This window comes from Postia placenta (assembly GCF_002117355.1).
Source record: "Postia placenta MAD-698-R-SB12 unplaced genomic scaffold POSPLAscaffold_8, whole genome shotgun sequence".
NCBI classification, from domain to species: Eukaryota; Fungi; Basidiomycota; class Agaricomycetes; order Polyporales; family Adustoporiaceae; genus Rhodonia; species Rhodonia placenta.
In genome coordinates, this window is record NW_020169839.1 from 104,859 (window position 1) to 123,081 (window position 18,223).

The 18,223-nt window shown below is 52.5% G+C and overlaps 5 protein-coding genes across 5 annotated transcripts; 2 read left to right on the forward strand and 3 right to left on the reverse strand.

The window, feature by feature from the left end:
* Positions 1–2,022: 2,022 nt before the first annotated feature.
* Positions 2,023–4,229, reverse strand: POSPLADRAFT_1143995 (hypothetical protein; the record flags this gene model as incomplete). The annotated part of the gene is made up of 7 exons (XM_024485645.1): positions 2,023–2,330; positions 2,378–2,564; positions 2,837–3,046; positions 3,565–3,804; positions 3,911–3,955; positions 3,985–4,042; positions 4,159–4,229. The coding sequence occupies 7 exons, from the start codon at positions 4,227–4,229 to the stop codon at positions 2,023–2,025; spliced, it is 1,119 nt and encodes a 372-aa protein (XP_024338179.1).
* A 1,517-nt stretch (positions 4,230–5,746) lies between these two features.
* Positions 5,747–7,143, forward strand: POSPLADRAFT_1181577 (hypothetical protein). Its single transcript, XM_024488852.1, has 5 exons — positions 5,747–6,010; positions 6,059–6,137; positions 6,195–6,402; positions 6,467–6,834; positions 6,890–7,143. The coding sequence occupies exons 1-5, from the start codon at positions 5,754–5,756 to the stop codon at positions 7,007–7,009; spliced, it is 1,032 nt and encodes a 343-aa protein (XP_024338180.1). The 5' UTR covers positions 5,747–5,753; the 3' UTR covers positions 7,010–7,143.
* A 1,170-nt stretch (positions 7,144–8,313) lies between these two features.
* On the reverse strand, positions 8,314–10,490 carry POSPLADRAFT_1057142 (hypothetical protein; the record flags this gene model as incomplete). The annotated part of the gene is made up of 9 exons (XM_024480879.1): positions 8,314–8,623; positions 8,675–8,876; positions 8,945–9,354; positions 9,406–9,486; positions 9,546–9,605; positions 9,655–9,722; positions 9,780–9,974; positions 10,053–10,262; positions 10,323–10,490. 9 exons carry the CDS (start codon positions 10,488–10,490, stop codon positions 8,314–8,316), a joined length of 1,704 nt encoding a protein of 567 aa, XP_024338181.1.
* Positions 10,491–12,341: 1,851 nt separating this feature from the next.
* Positions 12,342–14,303, forward strand: POSPLADRAFT_1181581 (hypothetical protein; the record flags this gene model as incomplete). The annotated part of the gene is made up of 8 exons (XM_024488853.1): positions 12,342–12,508; positions 12,558–12,611; positions 12,665–12,757; positions 12,812–13,319; positions 13,390–13,604; positions 13,659–14,060; positions 14,115–14,163; positions 14,217–14,303. Exons 1-8 carry the CDS (start codon positions 12,432–12,434, stop codon positions 14,301–14,303), a joined length of 1,485 nt encoding a protein of 494 aa, XP_024338182.1. The 5' UTR covers positions 12,342–12,431.
* Positions 14,304–15,559: 1,256 nt separating this feature from the next.
* On the reverse strand, positions 15,560–17,763 carry POSPLADRAFT_1057144 (hypothetical protein; the record flags this gene model as incomplete). The annotated part of the gene is made up of 10 exons (XM_024480880.1): positions 15,560–15,819; positions 15,898–16,122; positions 16,193–16,590; positions 16,642–16,722; positions 16,777–16,836; positions 16,890–16,957; positions 17,014–17,191; positions 17,251–17,420; positions 17,457–17,553; positions 17,606–17,763. The coding sequence occupies 10 exons, from the start codon at positions 17,761–17,763 to the stop codon at positions 15,560–15,562; spliced, it is 1,695 nt and encodes a 564-aa protein (XP_024338183.1).
* Positions 17,764–18,223: the final 460 nt, after the last annotated feature.

Genomic DNA, 18,223 nt, shown 5'->3' on the forward strand with positions numbered 1-18,223 from the left:
TGGGGAGGTAATGCTGTTAAGCGCAACAACGAAGTGAATAGAACTGGGGGACAGGGTGCCCCAGGATGCTGCCTTATATACATGAGGGAAAACCCCCCAGGGACCGGTAATGGACCCCTGGTACCTAGCTGGGTAAGGATTACTAAGTATCATGTGCTCTATGATGTCATATATGATGTCATAGTCTGGCCCTGCCCTGCCCTGGGCCTAGGGTCCAGAATTGACCGGCCTATGGCCTAGTGCCTGAGCCTAGCTCCTACCTATGATGTCAGAATGATGTCATGGTCCAGAAGGAGTCTGGTTTCTATCTAGAAAAGGTCCGGCATCAGAGTCCAGCCTGATGTGTCCAGAACAAGATCATGTGTCGCTTATTTAAGCGGATAACCCCTTAGATATGTAGATGTACCCATATGCGGACGGATAAGTATGGATAAGTCCCTATACCCTTTGATATGTCCGCAGAAATAGCGGAAAAATTAGGTAAAATTAGGGAAACTGTGACAGAACACTTGTTGTAAAACAAGAAGAAGAGGGTTGGATTCACTGCTCTTTCATTTTTCACCTACGTGTGTCACTTTGCGCGGCTAAAAGTTAGTGCTATATTACTATATCGCAAGTGAGTTACCTAATATAAATGTATGAGGCTTCTCTGGGTAATTCCTACCCCAGACCCACCACTGGTGTCATAATCATGAGGTGTGCGGATTGATATTTTGCTGCTTATAACAACACTAGCTCAACGTGGAGTACTAGCATCCAGAGCGCGTCCCATGAGGTTATTTACGGTCAATTACCTCCACGCGCCGCCGTGTATTATGCCAAGCACCGGAGCACCCTCTGCGACTTGAGTGTAACAATAACGTCCGCGCTCCTTAGATTAGATGCTGCAGCTCTGGCGTGTTCTTCCAACATTGTTGAGGTCTTGCATATCTGAACGAGAACCGTGAGGTAGTGAGAATATTCGCGGGATCGCAGCCGTAACGTTTGACGAGATAAGCTAAGGCAAGCATTTCTGCGAGATATAAGGGGCAGAACATACACGTACCCAGTGATCATATTGGTCTCATACCGAGCTCGATCATGCACATTATGGCTAACTCTTCTGCTCGAAGGCAGGGGGGACTGGTCGCTGTTGTGAAAATGAATGACGTTCAAGCTGTGCGAAACATGTACACCGATCTTACTTCACAACAAATCGTACATTTCGGATGCTTGCACGTGAAATACCTGGGACCTGTGATCCTAGAGTGCGATAGTCTCTGTTGATCAGCAGCTAGGTCCAGGTTCGATAGGAAGACAGGTCGTACTGTTCTGTATATATATCAGTCATGCAGACATCTCGGCGCGTGCAAGAAGCGTATTCGATTATGTTGACCCTCCGAGCCGAGGACTAGTTGAGGAAAGCGTTTTTGCATCACATTTGTGATTGAACTGTGGTTCGTTAATCTCATATCTCGCCCATATTGGAACTGCACCCACAAGAACGCAGTGCAGGGATGGCCCACGAATGGTGCACGATATCTGCAATAGCCGCATTGTTAACTCGAGTTACAAATCAATATGTTCTGTATACACGACAGAGCAACTGACATTGGTAGCATCAAGCCCAAGTCGTTGCTATGTTGGGATCTGGCGACGGCCTCTCCGGAGGCAGAACACGAACATTCGTGAGACGATCGATCATCGGTTATCCTCTGAGTAGGGCGCCTGTCAATTCTGACGCGGTCACATGGAGGGCGAGATGAGATGGACGCGTCCGTTCCGCGCATCAAGCGCCAAGCTTATAGAACCACACTACTAGTGCATACAATTCCAACATCCTTCATATACAGAAGATGACGCTTTCATATGATTTCAATGCAGGCGTACACGAGTTAGATCATACATGTCCAGGACGCGTTCGGGTTACGTTGTTGCAAAATCCCGTATCGCCAATATCAGTGCCACAGGAATATGCTCGAGATTTGTGCCCTTCCCGTGCATTCGACTACTCGTAGCCTCTTTTGAGCCACATGACATTCATCACTCATCTCCCACCAGCCCCATCGACTGCCAGTCGTTCTGAACGTCTCTATACGATGCCTTGATCATCTCGGCATACTTCTCGGACCGTGGCTTGAATCCAACAGGGTAAATCTTCGGGGCAGCCACAAGCCCGTCCGTGAACGTGGCCTCGTCGTCGACATCAGGTAATCTTGCTTTGCCGGTCTTCGCATCCGATGCCGCGCAGAAGTCGAAGCCCCAGATGAGACGAGACAGAACGATGAACATCGACGCCTCTGCAAGATATTTGCCAGAGAAACGAATGCCCCACCCGAATATATAGCTGTCTGAGACCAGTCAGGACCCGTGACTCCACATCTCGATGAAGACGTACTGGTCGCGATTATGAGTGTCCGGACCGCTTGCCCAGTCCAGCTTCCATCCGGATCGTAGAACCGCCCCGGCTTGAATGCAGTCGGGTCAGGGTACCGAACGGGGTCCATATGGATAGCCCATATGTTTCCAATCACCGTGGATCCTTTGGGAATGAGATAGTCGTTGTAAGCGTCATCTTCGTCGGCCTTGTGCGGGACACCTTAATCACACCAGGCTGTGTACATGCCGTTGCGGTCCCTCGGCGAATTCCTCTGTAATGCTGGTCTCACCGTGGCAGAGCAGGTCGTGTAGCATGACGCGTGACTCAAGGTCTTGCGTCTTGCCCATTTGCTTGGACGGACCGGGGCCAAGAAAGCCATGAACATTCTTCCTAACGACCTGGTTTATCACAACTGCCGGTGCAGAGCGGCCGACAGGTGAGCTCGAACCATAGATACCGAAAGTAGGTTCGACGGACCTTCCACTCTTTGTCGTATGGCATATGCACCATCCGCTGCTGGTCGATTACAAGGTCGAACCCGACGTGTGAGGGCTCGCGGTTCGAATACCACTTGCTGCGGATGGTAAGCAGCTCGTCCGCCGCTTCGGCACTGTTCAGAACGACGATGCGCTGGCTGCCCAATTTGACAGAGAAGACAGGACCATATTTCTGTGCCCACTTCAAATACTGGACGTCGGGTCTGTTAGTAACGGTAGGTAAAGTCATATAGACCGAAAATACCATACCTGGGGGTAGGGGCGCACTACGTTGAATTGAAACAAGTTTCCCAAGAGCGGAACACCAGGGGGCCCAGGAGGTCATGGGGCACGCCGAGTACCATTGGCGTAGAAGAGCACTGTGGTAGAAAGCAAGACAATAGTAAGAACCGCCAGCTCGTTAGTTGAGATATCCATCCTTCCACTGGGTTCTGCTAATGGCCGTGGATGTAGTCGTGGCGTTGCAGCACCGACTCGAGTCAGCTTAAGTAGCGGCGGCTGGCTGGCCGGTCGCCTGCTCACACAGCAGAATCGCTGACAGATACACGACATGACAGATGGCTCTACGTCATCGTTTCGAGAACTTGCAACTGCCGCAAACGGTTGGCCAAAAACATCTCGGGATGCGTTATCACAGCACATAGCACATACGTGAAGCACGGTCTGCGGGGAGGGCTCAGCATTAATCAGCATACAACGCACACCCACCGTCTCATCCGAGATGGACACAAATCTTGCCGTACATTCCCGATGGCGCGTATACCGGCGGCATGTCCTAGAACCACGGCGAATCGTGCGCATAGCTGGATGGAGAAACGAAGACGTGAATGCCAGCCGCCGATGCGACTCCACAGTTGTCATCCATGCCCCAGCGAACTTCTCTTCGAGTACAGATGGCGTTGATTTCAAATGAGCACCTTGGGTTCCGCCGGTTCGTCGAGGATACCACTGAGTAGATGATTGTGCGTGCGGGGTCCCGCGCCCACCCTTGTGGTACGGCCAGAAGGATTAATATTGCAGTCGAGACTGATTGGCATCTGGGATGCCGGCGGACCCCGATTTGGAAGGTCTTGAGAGGTTTATGCGACTCCTTTGCAGACTGCAAAAGGTAAAGAAAATAGTTCGTACATCGGTTGAGACCCCACTTGCAGCAGTACCCGTGTCATACGACTCTGTCTTGTTGCTTCTATGCCGCCCGCAGTCGGGAGCCCGTAATGCATCTTCTGCGTGCAGTATATGATGCACGAGTCGTCTCGCAATACATGACCGTGGAGAAATCTCATGGAGTACAATGGTACATACGTGACACTAAGCTTGATCGCGAGCTGGTAGTAGTCATGAAATGTGGTTTTATTTTCCCGCGCCTGAGGCATCTTGAATGCGACGGATGACACCACCAGTGAGCCACACACGGGTACGTGGCATAAGCGTATAGACCCGCGGTGTCTTGCCCAATCGCTGCTATGACCGTGACAAGTCGAGTCCCAGCTCCGGGATACTGTATCCGGTAGGGCGCACAGTGTACGTGACGAGAGCGTGCGGGTCGAAGAGGGAAGGCAGGAAGCATGCTTATACTACTCGCGAACACGTGGACAAACGCGGCGCGCGAGAGGCGTGAGAGGACGCAGCAGGCGGGACGCACCTCGGGATCGTATTAGCTGCCTACGTCTGCATCAGGGATGGCGGCTGCGCGATTTGCCATGATCGTGGTGATAGCACTTAAAAGAGAGAGGGGGTGGAACACCGCCTTTAAATGCAGTAACCCTCCACGCGATCCCGTCTTATCCCTATGCTTCCCAGACACTGGTAGAAGACGGCGTGGGCACGCCCATGCCTAAATGCCCATTAGTCCTTCATCAAAATGCGATAGAATGTTATGAGTACCACAGTTCTGAGTCCGTTCATGCAATTTCGAAGTCATGAACATAAAATCGGATACGTGGAGACAAATTAGACAACACCGTGCTGCGAAGCTTCACGCTGCATATCGTAGGGGTTGCGAGGTTGCGGATGACAGACACAGCAAGGTCACGTATGTACCACGAGCAATCTACACTGGCCAATGAAAAGCTGAGAAAAGCGATCGAACATCACGTGCGACCCGTGTCAGCGCGCTCAGTAGACGATAGACGACGCGCATGCAAGTTGGCAACAAGATGCTGGTCCGCAACACCGATCGCAATGTTCGGTTGACAAAGCAGGTCAGCAATTCACGCAATGCACAGACAGTATTTTTTGATTCAGGGCGGTGAATTTGCAGCGCGCGGAACGTCCAGCTATGGCAGATGATCATGACTACCTTGTCAGGCCTGAGGCCTGAGGGCCTAGGTTTGGCACTGAAGCGGGACCCATCAGGGAAGTGTATGCGCCCGCGCGATTACCGAAGAGGCGGCGTACACCCCCTACCTGGATGCAGGTTTGAACACGTGCAAACTTTGCGGTCGGATTACTGCATGAGGCGAGAAGACAAGGGGGCCTGCGGCATGCAGCTCGACAAGGATGCGAGCGCAGAGAAGCTTCCAGGGTTTGGTTTATCGTAGGGGAGGCGAAATTCAAGTTGCGGCGCGCAGTTACAAGGTTCTCGTCAACAATTGCTGTAGTCTGAGAGCTCCTGAAGATCCGTTTATCTCGGCATTGTTTATCAAACCAAGATATTGACAGCTCGCAGGAGGATGTAATGGTGTGTTGACAGGAGGTTCCTACCCTGTGCCGAGGCCTAGTCTAACGCCATCTGAAGTCCCACGCTCCTAGTGCCGTATGCATTCGTATGCCCTCGGCTCAACACAAATATTCCCTGATGACTGATGTTCTTCTCTGACTAATGATTGACTGCGGCTCTCGCTCCTAATATATAGTATGCTTCAGCATGAACCTCATGTCAAGAGAACGTCCTCGACATGTCTACTCTGCAGAAAGCGCTCGTTCTCCCGGTTAAGCAGGGCACGTTCACCTTGCAGTCAATAAATATTCCTACGCCTGGTTCTGGTCAACTCCTCGTCAAGGTGCATGCCGCCGCTCTCAATCCGGCAGACTGGATCGTCCAGAAGTATGGAATACTGGTCGAGAACTACCCTACCGTCCTTGGATCAGATATCGCTGGTATTGTGGAAGCCGTCGGAGACGGTGTACAAGGCTTCGAGCAGGGTGATAGAGTGTAAGTATTATGTCCTTATAGTACACCTTAACACTGACTGTCGCGCAGGTTCTCCCAAGGCAGCATCGATGGTTTGCGCGCAGGATTCCAGCAGTATTCTCTCTTTAATGTCAATATAACTGCCAAGGTTGACTTTTATGCGTCGCTACGAAAAGGTATACAATGTCTTAGACCGTTTTGGCAGATTCCTGCAGACATGACATTCGACCAGGCGGCGACTATACCTTTAGGTTTAGCGACGGCGGCCCGTGGGCTCTACACTTCATCAGCCCCCGAAAGTAGCGAATCTGAGGGCACGCAGCTTACTGCGCCGTGGGAAGGAGACGGCCGCGGCAAGTACACAGGCAAGCCACTCGTGGTCTTTGGTGCATCGAGCTCTGTCGGCCAATACGGCAAGTGGCTTTGCATTGGCAATGCTTATTACCCAAACTTACATACTGTGTTTGCGTTTGGCAGTTCTACAACTCGCAAGGCTCTCGGGCTTCTCTCCCATTATTGGTACAGCCTCGCTGCGCCACACCGACTATCTCAAGTCTCTTGGTGCTACTCATATAATAGACCGAGCCCTTCCTGCCGACTCTCTTCGTTCTGAAGTCGAGAAGATTACCTCTGAGCCCTTAGAGGTGATATACAATGTGGTTCCCCAAGCTGCCACCCAGGACATTGCGTTCGACCTACTTGCACCCAGTGGATGTCTCGTGACTGTCCTCCCGCTCGCTAAGGCTGAATACAGTAAGCGCGTCATATGGGTTCCTAGGAACCATGCGGTTGTCGTCAGCCTATACAAAGCATTGCCTGATCTGTTGAAAGAAGCGGCGATTCGAGTAAGTTCTCAGTCTGTATAAACCATATCATGCCTGATGCATGTGATTTTACCAGCCGAACCGCGTCGTTCTCCTTCATGGTGGGCTTAATGGCGTCGTAGGTGGATTGGAACAATTAGAGAATAATTTGGTCAGCGGTGTGAAGCTCGTAGTGAGACCGCAAGAGACGGCTTGAGCGCGCCTTCCATAATAGAACGCAGCATTCCGTTCTACGCATTATGTTCGACAGCTATATAGCGAATTGGCCTATGATGACTTCATGTACGCGTAATCGTTATCCAATGTTACAGTCAAAAGAATGTATCGTTATTTAGCCTTTCGGCTACGTCCTTTAGTTCGACTATTAAAAGTCTTTTGGAGCGCAAGGCGAACCTCACGGCGGGCGTCTAACGTCTCACGAGGTCTGGTGGGCCTCGACCGCCCCCGGCCTTCGTTGTTCGTTTGTCGCGACATACGCAGTAAAGAAACAAAATAGTTAGAGCCTTAATATGTAGGCAAGAAGTGCCATATTGTTCCAGGTTCAAACCTTGATCTTGTGGATAAGGACAATATCCCGTAATACAGCGACTGCGGAGTGTATAAAAATAGACATCAATATGTTTTCTATCAAGCATACATCATTGTGCAGCCAAGTGCATCCTGTACTCGTCTCATTGTATCAGTACAATGAGCGTGTAGGATTACAGTGTCACCAAGAGTGGTTCACAGTGACCTCAAGTGATCGTCACAGGTTGTCACATGTAGTAAAGTGTGTATGCGGCCCATCTTAGCTTCGCCTGTGACCACGATGAGCCAGAATTTACTCAACCCGGCTGGACAACCGCCTAGTCAGTGTGGACGAATCATCGCATACGCCTTTCATCCTCAACCGTATCTTATTGGAACCAGCATGGTCCTGGGAACTACATAGCTACGGACTATTTCAGTAGGACATTTGTAGCTACTTAACGCCACCGATCGTTACCTTAAGCCGCCGTTGGAATAGACGCGACCTCTGCGCCGTTGCACCTCAGCACTCGCATTGTCTGCTCGAGCGCTGGGTCTCTCTTTTCGATCGTGTCTTATAGCGCGGATACCCAAGCTCATACCTTCAAAATCTATTGCGTTCCATTTTACCGCTGCCAAGGTGCGTTGAACGCGCCAGAGCGACCCCATCCTCGCCTGTCCTCGCTTCATACAAGCAATTCGTCCGTCTGGTCGTGCGGACCTCGCCCGTCGTCAGCCTAGCGCTCACCGCAGGCCTGTGCGTGCGTGCCGGACGAGGACTTACGTTCCTCCTGTGCCCTTCCTGATGAGATTGTCAACTTTCACAGATCTGGAAATTGCCTGCAAGATACTTCAACGTTGCATAATGAAAACGTATCCATAACATCGCGGGGTCAGGAGGGTAGAGCCTGAGTGTGAAGGAAAGAGGGACGTTTGCGTTGAAGACTGCCATAGGAATATGTTCGAGATCGCTGTCTTTGAGCTACACGACATTCACCGCTCATCTCCAGCCAGCCCCATCGACTGCCAGTCATTCTGAACATCTCTATACGATGCCTTGATCATCTCGGCGTGCTTCTCAGACCGTGGCTTGAATCCAACAGGGTATATCTTCGGGGCAGTCACAAGCCCGTCCGTGAACGTGTCCACGTCATTCACATCAGGCAATTTCACTTTGCCAGTCTGCGGATCCGACGCCGCGTAGAAGTCGAAGCCCCAGATGAGACGAGACAGAACAATGAACATCGATGCCTCTGCAAGATATTTGCCAGAGCAGAAACGCCTGCCCCACCCGAATATGTAGCTGAGCCGGACTACTTAGTACACGTCGCCTCACATTTTGGTGAACACGTACTGGTCGCGATTGTGGGTGTCCGGGCCACTGGCCCAGTTCAACTTTCCATCTGGATTGTAGAACCGCTCCGGCTTGAATGCGGTTGGGTCAGGATACCGAACGGGGTCCATATGGATGGCCCATATGTTCCCAATCACCGTGGATCCTTTGGGGATGAGATAGCCGTTGTAAACGTCGTCCTCGTCTGCCTTGTGCGGGATACCTTGATCGCATCATTGTGCGCATACCGTTGTTAATGCCTGGGCGGGAACTTGCTGGTATTGTACTCACCCAAGGGCAGCGGCGGTGCACACCGGAGCGTCTCCTTGATGCAGGCCGTAAGCCAGGGTAACCTATCCTCGTCCTCCCAATCCGGCATGCGGCTAGAGCCTACCACCGCGCCCATCTCTTCCTTCGCGCGCCGCAGAGCGTCCGGGTTGCTGAGCATGAGCAGCACGAACGAGAAGACGGCGGTCGAGGTCGTGTCCGAGCCAGCCTCGATGATGGACACGGCCGTGTATGTGATAAGCTTGTCGCGCATCCATCCTGCCCCGTCCTCTGTTGCACCCTTACCAGGAAGGTCCTCGAGTCCTGCCTCGGCACGTGCGCTCAGATAGGACTGAACAAACCCGTTGAGCCCGGTGCCATTGAGAAAAGCCGTCCGGCTGTCGGCGAACAGCTTCCCCCAGAAACCCATCTCCCTGTAGACCAGATTAGCATGTGGGACTTCAACTGATCAGAGCAATAGATACCATTCGTGCATCCTCTTTCCCTCTGCTCTCCATGGTGCCATAATGTCGGGTAGCCAGCGTAGGATAGGGAGTGCATCCACCCTACATGATGACCAACTATGAGCGATGCATAAAGATTCGATTGATGAATGTTGACTAACAAATATCGTCCAGGCTGTGACACATGTGTCATATTAGACATCATTTCGTAGACTTGATGCCTGAAAATAGCATGTCAGCGGTGATATCTACGGTCTGAACTCGACATACAGCTCCGGATTGTCCACAATGCGATGGATGCGACGGCCATACACAAGGGTCATCATCAGGCTGGTCGTCTGCGTGAGGACGTGCTCAGCATGCCGTCAGGTAGAGAGAACTCTTGATTTGCTCACGTATCGTCTTATGATGGAGAACCAATGCCTCTCCGGCACCTTCCCATGCGGTCCCTCGACGAAGTCCTCTACGATGCTGGTATCTCCGTGACAGAGCAGGTCGTGCAGCATGATGCGGCACTCGAGGTCTTGCATCTTACGCATTTGCTTGGACGGACCGGGGCCAAGAATGCCATGGACATTCTTCCTGACGATCTGGTTTATTATAACGGCCAGCGGAGCGGCCAATGGGTGAGCTCGAATCGTGGATGCTGAACACTATGTCCGACAGACCTTCCATTCTCTGCTATACGGCATGAACACCATTCGCTGCTGGTCGCTCACCAGGTCGAACCCGACGTGTGGGGACTCGTGGCTGGAATACAGCTTGCTGCGGGTGACGAACAGTTCGTCCGCTGCTTCGGAGGTGCTCAGCACAATGATGCGTTGGCTGCCCAGTTTGATAGAGAATACAGGGCCGTATTTTTGTGCCCACTTCAGATACTGTACGCCAGATGTGTAAGGGGCCATGGGCAAACAAGTATGGGCCGATGATCACCATACCTGGGGGTAGGGACGCATCACGTTGAATTGGAACAGGTTGCCGAGGAACGGGATTCCGCGAGGTCCAGGCGGTAAGGGGGCACGCCGAGTGCCTTTGGTGTAGAAGACCACCGCGGTGACAAGTAAGACAATAGCGAGAATTGCCAACTCATTGGTCGAGACGGCCATCTTCGACCGCGTTCTAACAATGGCTGTGGATGCAGGCTTAGCGTGCAGCACAACTCAGCTTAAATAGTGGTCAATGGTTGCAGTCATGGGGCTGGCCGGCCGGATGCTCCCACAAGACAATCATTGACTGATGAACGGCATGACGGATGGTATCAAGCCGTCGTTTCGAGAACTTGTATCTCCCACAAACCAAAGGTCCGGTGTTGGTTCCTTTAGCTAATGAAAACGTCCAGGAACACGGAGGCAAAGCATGCGTTATCAGAGCACATTCCACCTACGCGAAGCACCGTCAGCAAGGAAGACTCAGCGTTAATAAGCATAGAACCCGCACCCACCATCTCATCCGAGGTGCACCCAAATCCTGTGGTGTATGGCCAAAGGCGTGTATGCCGGCTGCATGTCCTAGGAGCACGGCGCATCATGCGGATAGCTAAATAGAGAAATGAAGAGACGATCCTCGAGTCTGCCGGAGATGGCTGAAGAAGGGGCTCGGCCCCCGATACCAATCCACGGGCGTCACCCCTTCCCCAGCGAACCTCTCTTCGAGAACAGACGGCGTTGATTGCAAATGCGCAACTTGGGTACCGCCGCTACCCGTCTTCCAGTTTGTCGGGGATATCACTAAGCAGATGTATGTGTGGTCTCTTAACGCACGAAGAACACTTGTCACTTTGTTCACGATATCGCGCGCATTTTGGAGCCACGACTGGGAGGCTGCAGTCGACATCTGGGGCGCCGACGCGCCCGATTCGGAAGGTCTTGGGCGGTTGATGCGACTTTGCTGTCAGGCGACTGGTGGTGCCGTCAGTGAACGGCACTCCACACGCTGCGAGCAGGAGGCGACGAGGCACACAAAGGCCTACAGCACAAGCATATAGATCCGCGGCGTGAGCACGGCAGGCAGAGGGCCAGATGCAGGACACGCAGGCGCGCCGCCGGCTGTGTCTGACCCGCCGACTGCCCTACTACCACAAGTCAAGTTCCTAAAGCAGGGATATTGTAGCCCGTCGGGCACAGCGTACCGTGACGACATCATTCGGGAAAGCAGGAAGCGCGCACGGCTAAGCTACGCGGGCGTCTATTGATGCGCAAGATACAGGAGTCCACAATGTGACAGTGAGTGAAGGGACGTGCGTTCCTCTTTATGACGCAGAAGATGCCTTTGTAATGTCGCTGTACCCAACGAGGTATGATAAATGAAGTCCAAGTCTCCAGAAACGTCTGACACAAATGCCGTGAATCGGCGTATAACGAGAGTAGAACTGATGCCGTATCTGCGGCACTACATCAAGTGAGCCATTCCAGAACGCTTGCCGTGCACCGCCGCAAAGAACCAATGGTGTTTGGAACGTAGCGTTCCGAATTTAGAGAAAATTATCATTGGTATTCCTGATACCTCATCCATCGCCTCACACACCTCGAGAGTCGACATCGTGGCGCAGTAAGTATCAAAGGCCAGGGTGATGGCAGATCCTTGAATAGGGATGATTGGTAGTAATTGTGTGCTGTCGAAGTTGTTCAGTAAGCTAATTCATTGTCGGATAGGATCATTTCACTGGTTAGAAAGTCCTGATTGGTCGGACTCCTTGCCGCTGTCTCCGCCATTCTCCGCGCCACATCTCAGCCACAAGTCGGCGATATCCGATCAAATCATGATCGCCGCTCAAACTCCACAATCTCATTCTCCTCCACTTCGGTTGCTATTTCGCGCCATAAACGGGTAGCGCCGTGCGATATATTGGACGGTAATCGCGCAGGCTGTCCTGGCTATACATAGTGCTATATAGCAATTCATCATTTCCTGATGCATGCTCTGATTATCTCCTCAGAAGCTCTGTGGTGGAACACAGATTCCCATCCCTAAGTACCACACTATAAGGGCTCGGACTCCCATGGTTCAATAGGTTGGCTTCGCTGAGGCGTGCAGTTGCCCTTGTCACAATGGAGGTGTCTGCTGGCCCTCTTGCCGAGCCGGGGTGGATTGCAATCAAACATGAAAACGCTATCTCTTACACTAGGTGTGCTATGCTGTCGATTCTTTTCTGCTATTGTTCACGATGCTACTAGGCCTCTTGCCGGGTCTGAGATACTTATGTATGCTCTTCACGATCGTGACGACGGGTATGCATACTGAGGGTTTACGGCCTGTCACTTGTGTTAACGGATATGTCCAGGATGGGAGACGTCTGTTTTGGTACAACGTTCAGCACCAATCTCGAGCCGGACACATTAGGTCAACGAATACGGACTGCATTATGCTATTTGCGGTAAGTACCCATGTTAAGAGACTAGGATTCGCTCACGCGATTACCGTGATGTAGGTTCGTAGCCCCTTTGCTAGGAGCCACCATAGAACAGGATGGCTGCGACCCAGTACAGTATTGGTGGAGATATACTCCGGTGACCACTGTTCAGGATGTGGAACGATGGGCCGTGCATAGTCTCGAGATTTTGCATGACAAAATCGATCCTGATGTGTTTGTGACGGAAATAGTCTCGAAACGGCTGCCGTATATCCATCCTGACGGAGTACGACAACACTGGAGACTATACCTACTGACAAACTCACTGCAGGGCAAGTTTTCAGTTTTCATACACGGTGTCCATGCCATCTTTGACGGCAACTCGAATACCAATTTTCTCCGGATCCTTTTCGAAGAAGTTACTCTATGCGACGTCACGCATGGAGCTGATCGACTCTCGTGGGGAGAGGAATGGAGAAATCTGCCCCCAGGACCCGTCACCGCTACTGGTGGACATCTATTGAACTGGGAAAGCGAAGGGGTTCCCATGTTGCGGCGATGGCAGACCCTGCGGACGAACGACATCGTACGTCTTACCATGTGCAAGCATCGTGCGTGGTTAATGTTTCGTCTTTCAGCTTTCCCATTCCTTACAGACTTCTCGTCAAGAGGTGCAGAATGTTGGCGTGATTATGAGAATATGCGACGTACTAAATGCGGAAACGTCGTCACGTATCCTCAACGGCTTGAAGACGGTTGGACATACGATCACCCGACTGCTTGAGGCGGCGTTCATTCTCGCCATGTTTGAACTGAATCCAGTGCTCGGTGTTCCGGCCAAGGACGCACACGTAACGCTAGACCTGACCTTGTGAGTCATGCTCAAGCCTTCATACCACCTGCGCATATCACGCTTCATGCCTAGTATCGCTCTTACAAAATATCTCGTTCCTCCTTACAACCGGCCTTCGCACATCACCTCGACGTCCGTTGTCGTGCCTCTCATCGTCCCATTCTCGACTTTCGACACACAGGACGGTCCCCGTGCGAAGCTGTGCTGCATCATGGATCGTCTGCAAGAGGAGTATTCTCACTACCTGTCCAACCCGCATCTGCCACACCTTACCGCGAATATCTTCGCCTCGAAGCCACTCCGTGTTCCGCCTTCCGAGACATGGAAGAATCCAGCTGCATTAATGATTACCAATGTCGGGCTCATTGACGGAAGGCTTCCCTTACGGTACTCGTGCAGTGACTCGCATGCGGAATGTCATATTGACGTCGAAGATGTTGCGTTCTCGAATCGTTGGTCCCACAGCGCTAGACCGTGAGGCACACGTGGAAGCTCACAATGCACGATGCTAATTTTGATCATTCTCAGGCTCGTGCATATGTGGACGATGCGCGGAAAAGTGCATTTTCAGGTGATCGTAAGTGAGCTTCGCGATGTCTTTATGACAATTGACTGACGGATGACTTGCAGGGTACGGACGTGTGGGACGAGACGTATATGCGCGAATATCTGCGACGAGCGGTCGATCTGGTCAACACCTTCGCCAACGACCGCTGATATAGAGATGAAATGCGATAAGAAAGCTATGGGGGAGTATGAAAGTCTTGAACGTTTCGTCACGATTGTCGAGTGTGTTATGGATGCACACGTGGGAAATCTTGTCGATTCCAAGCACAATCATGTGCCCGTCCACGCCTTCGCATGGAGTTGAACTACAACGCTATCAGAGAATTGCTTGGTAGCTCAAGAAATACTCAATATCAGTTCACGGACTCTAAACGCAATATTTCGCGACAAAGCATTATATACAAGAGATTTGCAGTACAGCACTCTGGCATTCCCCGAGATCGTCAGTGTTACACCTGGAAAGCGCGATATGTTCCCGTGGCCACTGACGATCCGCAGATCGGGGTTTCCATGGGTATTTCAAGCTTCGTTAGGCGAGGCTTCAAGCGTTGTATGAGCATTCGGCGAAAGAAGCGACTAACGAGAGGTAAGAAGACCCATGGATATATCTGGAATAACGTGTGGTGATCCAAACACTGACCCTGTTGCCAGACAATATTTTCGAACTGAGAAAGCGAGTTTTGCTAGCGCATTTCGTGACGGTGATTGAGGCGAGATAGTCGGACGTGACTGGCACGCTCAAAGAATGTTGCGTACAAGTAAAGAAGTAGCAATGTAGCGGTGGCCGCAAAAGACTACAAGTTGGGTTACTAAGAGGAATTTCGCTCAATACGAGTTCATTTGCGGATTCCAGACCTCGAGAGGTTGTGTAAATAGGTCTCATGTCGCTATGCGTACCTTCTTATTCTTCGCATGTCCAAATAGTGAAGGTGTGTATATACCCTATCAATGGTGCATTTTGGTAGAATAGTGAGTCGAGTGTAATGTAAGTATTGCTCGTCTCTATCCCAGTCTCACCCTTCTTCGCATCGTCATCTACAAGCGCATCCTATTCCTTCCCATCCATCGCTCCTACCTTCCCCTTATGCGATTTCTCCAACGATGGGGCCTTGTGCGTACTATTTATCATCCCGTGTTTGTACCCGCGCTGGATGTGACATCTCTTCACGTCTACCCTGTCTTTCTGTGATTATAAACTTCCACAGCTCTGGAAATTGCCTGCAAAACAATTTAACATCACATAATGAAAACGTGTCTATAACATCGCTGGATCAGGAGAATAGAGCCTGAACGTGAAAGAAAGAGGGACATTTGTGTTTGAGACTGCCATGGAAAAATGTCTGAGATCTGTGTTCTACCCACGCATTCAATCAACCACTCGTCGCTTCGCTGGAGCCATATGACAGTCACCGCTCATCTCCCGCCGGCCCCATTGACTGCCAGTCGTTCTGAACGTCTCTATACGATGCCTTGATCATCTCGGCATGCTTCTCGGACCGTGGCTTGAACCCGGCAGGGTAAATCTTCGGGGCAGCCACAAGCCCGTCCGTGAACGTGGCCTCGTCGTTGACATCAGGCAGCCTCGCTTTGCCAGTCTGCGGATCCGACGCCGCGTAGAAGTCGAAGCCCCAGATGAGACGGGACAGAACAATAAACAATGACGCCTCTGCAATATGTTCTCAAGAGCAGAAACGCCTGCCCCACCCGAATATGTAGCTGAGCCAGGCTAGTTAGTACACGTCACTCCACATCTCCGTGAGGACGTACTGGTCACGATCATGGGTGTCCGGACCACTGGCCCACTCCAGCTTTCCGTTTGGATTGTAGAACCGCTCCGGCTTGAACGCGGATGGGTCAGGGTACCGAACGGGGTCCATATGGATGGCCCATATGTTCCCAATCACCGTGGATCCTTTGGGGATGAGATAGCCGTCGTAAACGTCGTCCTCGTCTGCCTTGTGCGGGATACCTTGATCGCATCAGGTTGTGCGCATACCGTTGTTAATGCCTGGGCGGGAACTTGCTGGTATTGTACTCACCCAAGGGCAGCGGCGGTGCACACCGGAGCGTCTCCTTGATGCAGGCTTTGAGCCAGGGCAACCTATCCTCGTCTTCCCATTCGGGCATCCGGCTAGAGCCTACCACCCCGTCCATCTCATCCTTGGCATGCCGCAGAGCGTCCGGGTTGCTGAGCATGAGTAGCATGAATGAGAAGATCGCGGTCGAGGTTGTGTCTGAGCCAGCCTCGATGAGAGATACGGCGGTGTATGTCACCAGCTTGTCACGCATCCATCCTGCCACGCCATTACCGGGCAGATCCTCCAGTCCAGCCTCGGTACGTGCACGGAGATAGGACTGTACAATACCGTTGAGCCCGGAGCCGTTGAGCAAGGCCGTGCGGCTGTCAGCAAATTGTTTTCCCCAGAACTTCAGCTCCCTATGCAACAAATTAGCATGTGCGACTTCAAATGATCAGGACGATAGATACCATTCGTGCATCTTCTTCCCTTCTGCTCTCCATGGGGCCAGAATGTCGGGTAGCCAACGCAAGACAGGAAATGCACCCACCCTACACGGAGATCTGAGCGCCGCATTAAGGCTCAAGCAGTGAGCCGTGACGCACAGATATCTCCCAGGTTGAGCCACATGTGTGAAATTTGACGATACGGTGTAGGTTATATGCCTGAACATAGCACGTCAACAGTAATGTCTCACAGTTTGAACACACCGACATACAGCCTCGGATTGTCCACAATGCGATCGACGCGACGGCCATACATAAGAGTGATCATAAGGCTGGTCATCTGCGCGAGGATGTGCTCAGCATGCCAATGCGTAAAGAGGGCTTCTCTTCGCTTACATATCGCCTAATGATAGAGAACCAATGCCTCTCCGGCACCTTCCCGTGCGGTCCCTCGACGAAATATTCTGTGTTGCAGGTCTCTCCATGATAGAGCAGGTCGTGCAAACCGTGCTCTGCGCCTTCGTACTCCAGCTCAAGAAGCGGAGGAATTATTACCAGCACACACAGCGCCAGCCTCGCAGCCACAGCCACGCACGCTCACGACCGTGCCCTGCTTCACACACAACAACCAACATCGCCGTACCCGTGCCCTGCTTCACACGCAACAGCCAGCCCGCACCCTTGCTCTCCGGCACGACGGACGGCATGATTGTGGATGATGCTCTTCTCTCCCGCACTTCGCAAGCCTCGGAGTCGGCATGGAAAGGAGTATTGATGGGTACCGTAGCAGAGTCCGAACACCGCTGTTGGTAGGTTCACGCAGGAAGCAGGATGCCTACTACCGGCGCACAAGGAGCATATAGCTGGACGTCGCCTCCAACCCGGACGGCGTACGCCGCCCTGCCCGCCCGCTGCAGCTTCATGTCTGTGCTGTTCCTACTACGCCGTGAGTCGGCCCTAGCTCACGCTCGAGCCGGGGTTGGCTCACTGCGGATGCACAGGGAGAAGCACACCGTACGCGTGGAAGACGTCTCTTCTTGAGCTCAGAGCGGGCGACGGTGCCTCCGGGGGACGTATCGCGGGAGGGCGCGCGCGCACTGCATCGAACATGCACGGCGAGGGAGACACATGTCCGAGGGCCAGCATAGTAGCAGGAATTGGCACCAGGGGCAGAACCGGGAGAGGCCGGCCCCAGCGTCCGACCGTCGACCGAGCAAGAAACAGATTCGCCTGCGCGCGCCTACCCCCCCCCCCGCGCGCACGTCCAAACCCGCGTTCTTTCAAGTTGTCCCACCCGACCCTTCCTTTTATGTATACAGTATGTAGCTCGCTTGTATGCCGCTCGCTGTGGCACGCCGCCTTCCTCTCGCGCGTGTAGTCCGCAGCCTTGTCGTACTTCATGAATTATACATACATGGCCCACCGGGGCATCGATATGGCGGTACACCCGTGTGATCGCTCGCCTTTCCGTGAGGGAATCTTCGGGGTTGCATGCGCGGACCGCCCTGCAGGAAAGTCCGCCCACCCAGCGGCTCTTTCTGCCCACCCAGCGGCCTCTTTCCTGCAGCGCGTCCGAGTCCTGGCTGACGCCAGGCACCACCAACTC

Excerpts from the sequence above, each read along its gene's own strand:
- POSPLADRAFT_1181577 (XM_024488852.1), top strand. The coding sequence starts at position 5,754 with ATGTCTACTCTGCAGAAAGCGCTCGTTCTCCCGGTTAAGCAGGGCACG. Across the intron at positions 6,138-6,194 it reads ATGTCAATATAACTGCCAAG|ATTCCTGCAGACATGACATT; the intron begins GTTGACTTTTAT and ends CCGTTTTGGCAG. Across the intron at positions 6,835-6,889 it reads TGAAAGAAGCGGCGATTCGA|CCGAACCGCGTCGTTCTCCT; the intron begins GTAAGTTCTCAG and ends TGATTTTACCAG.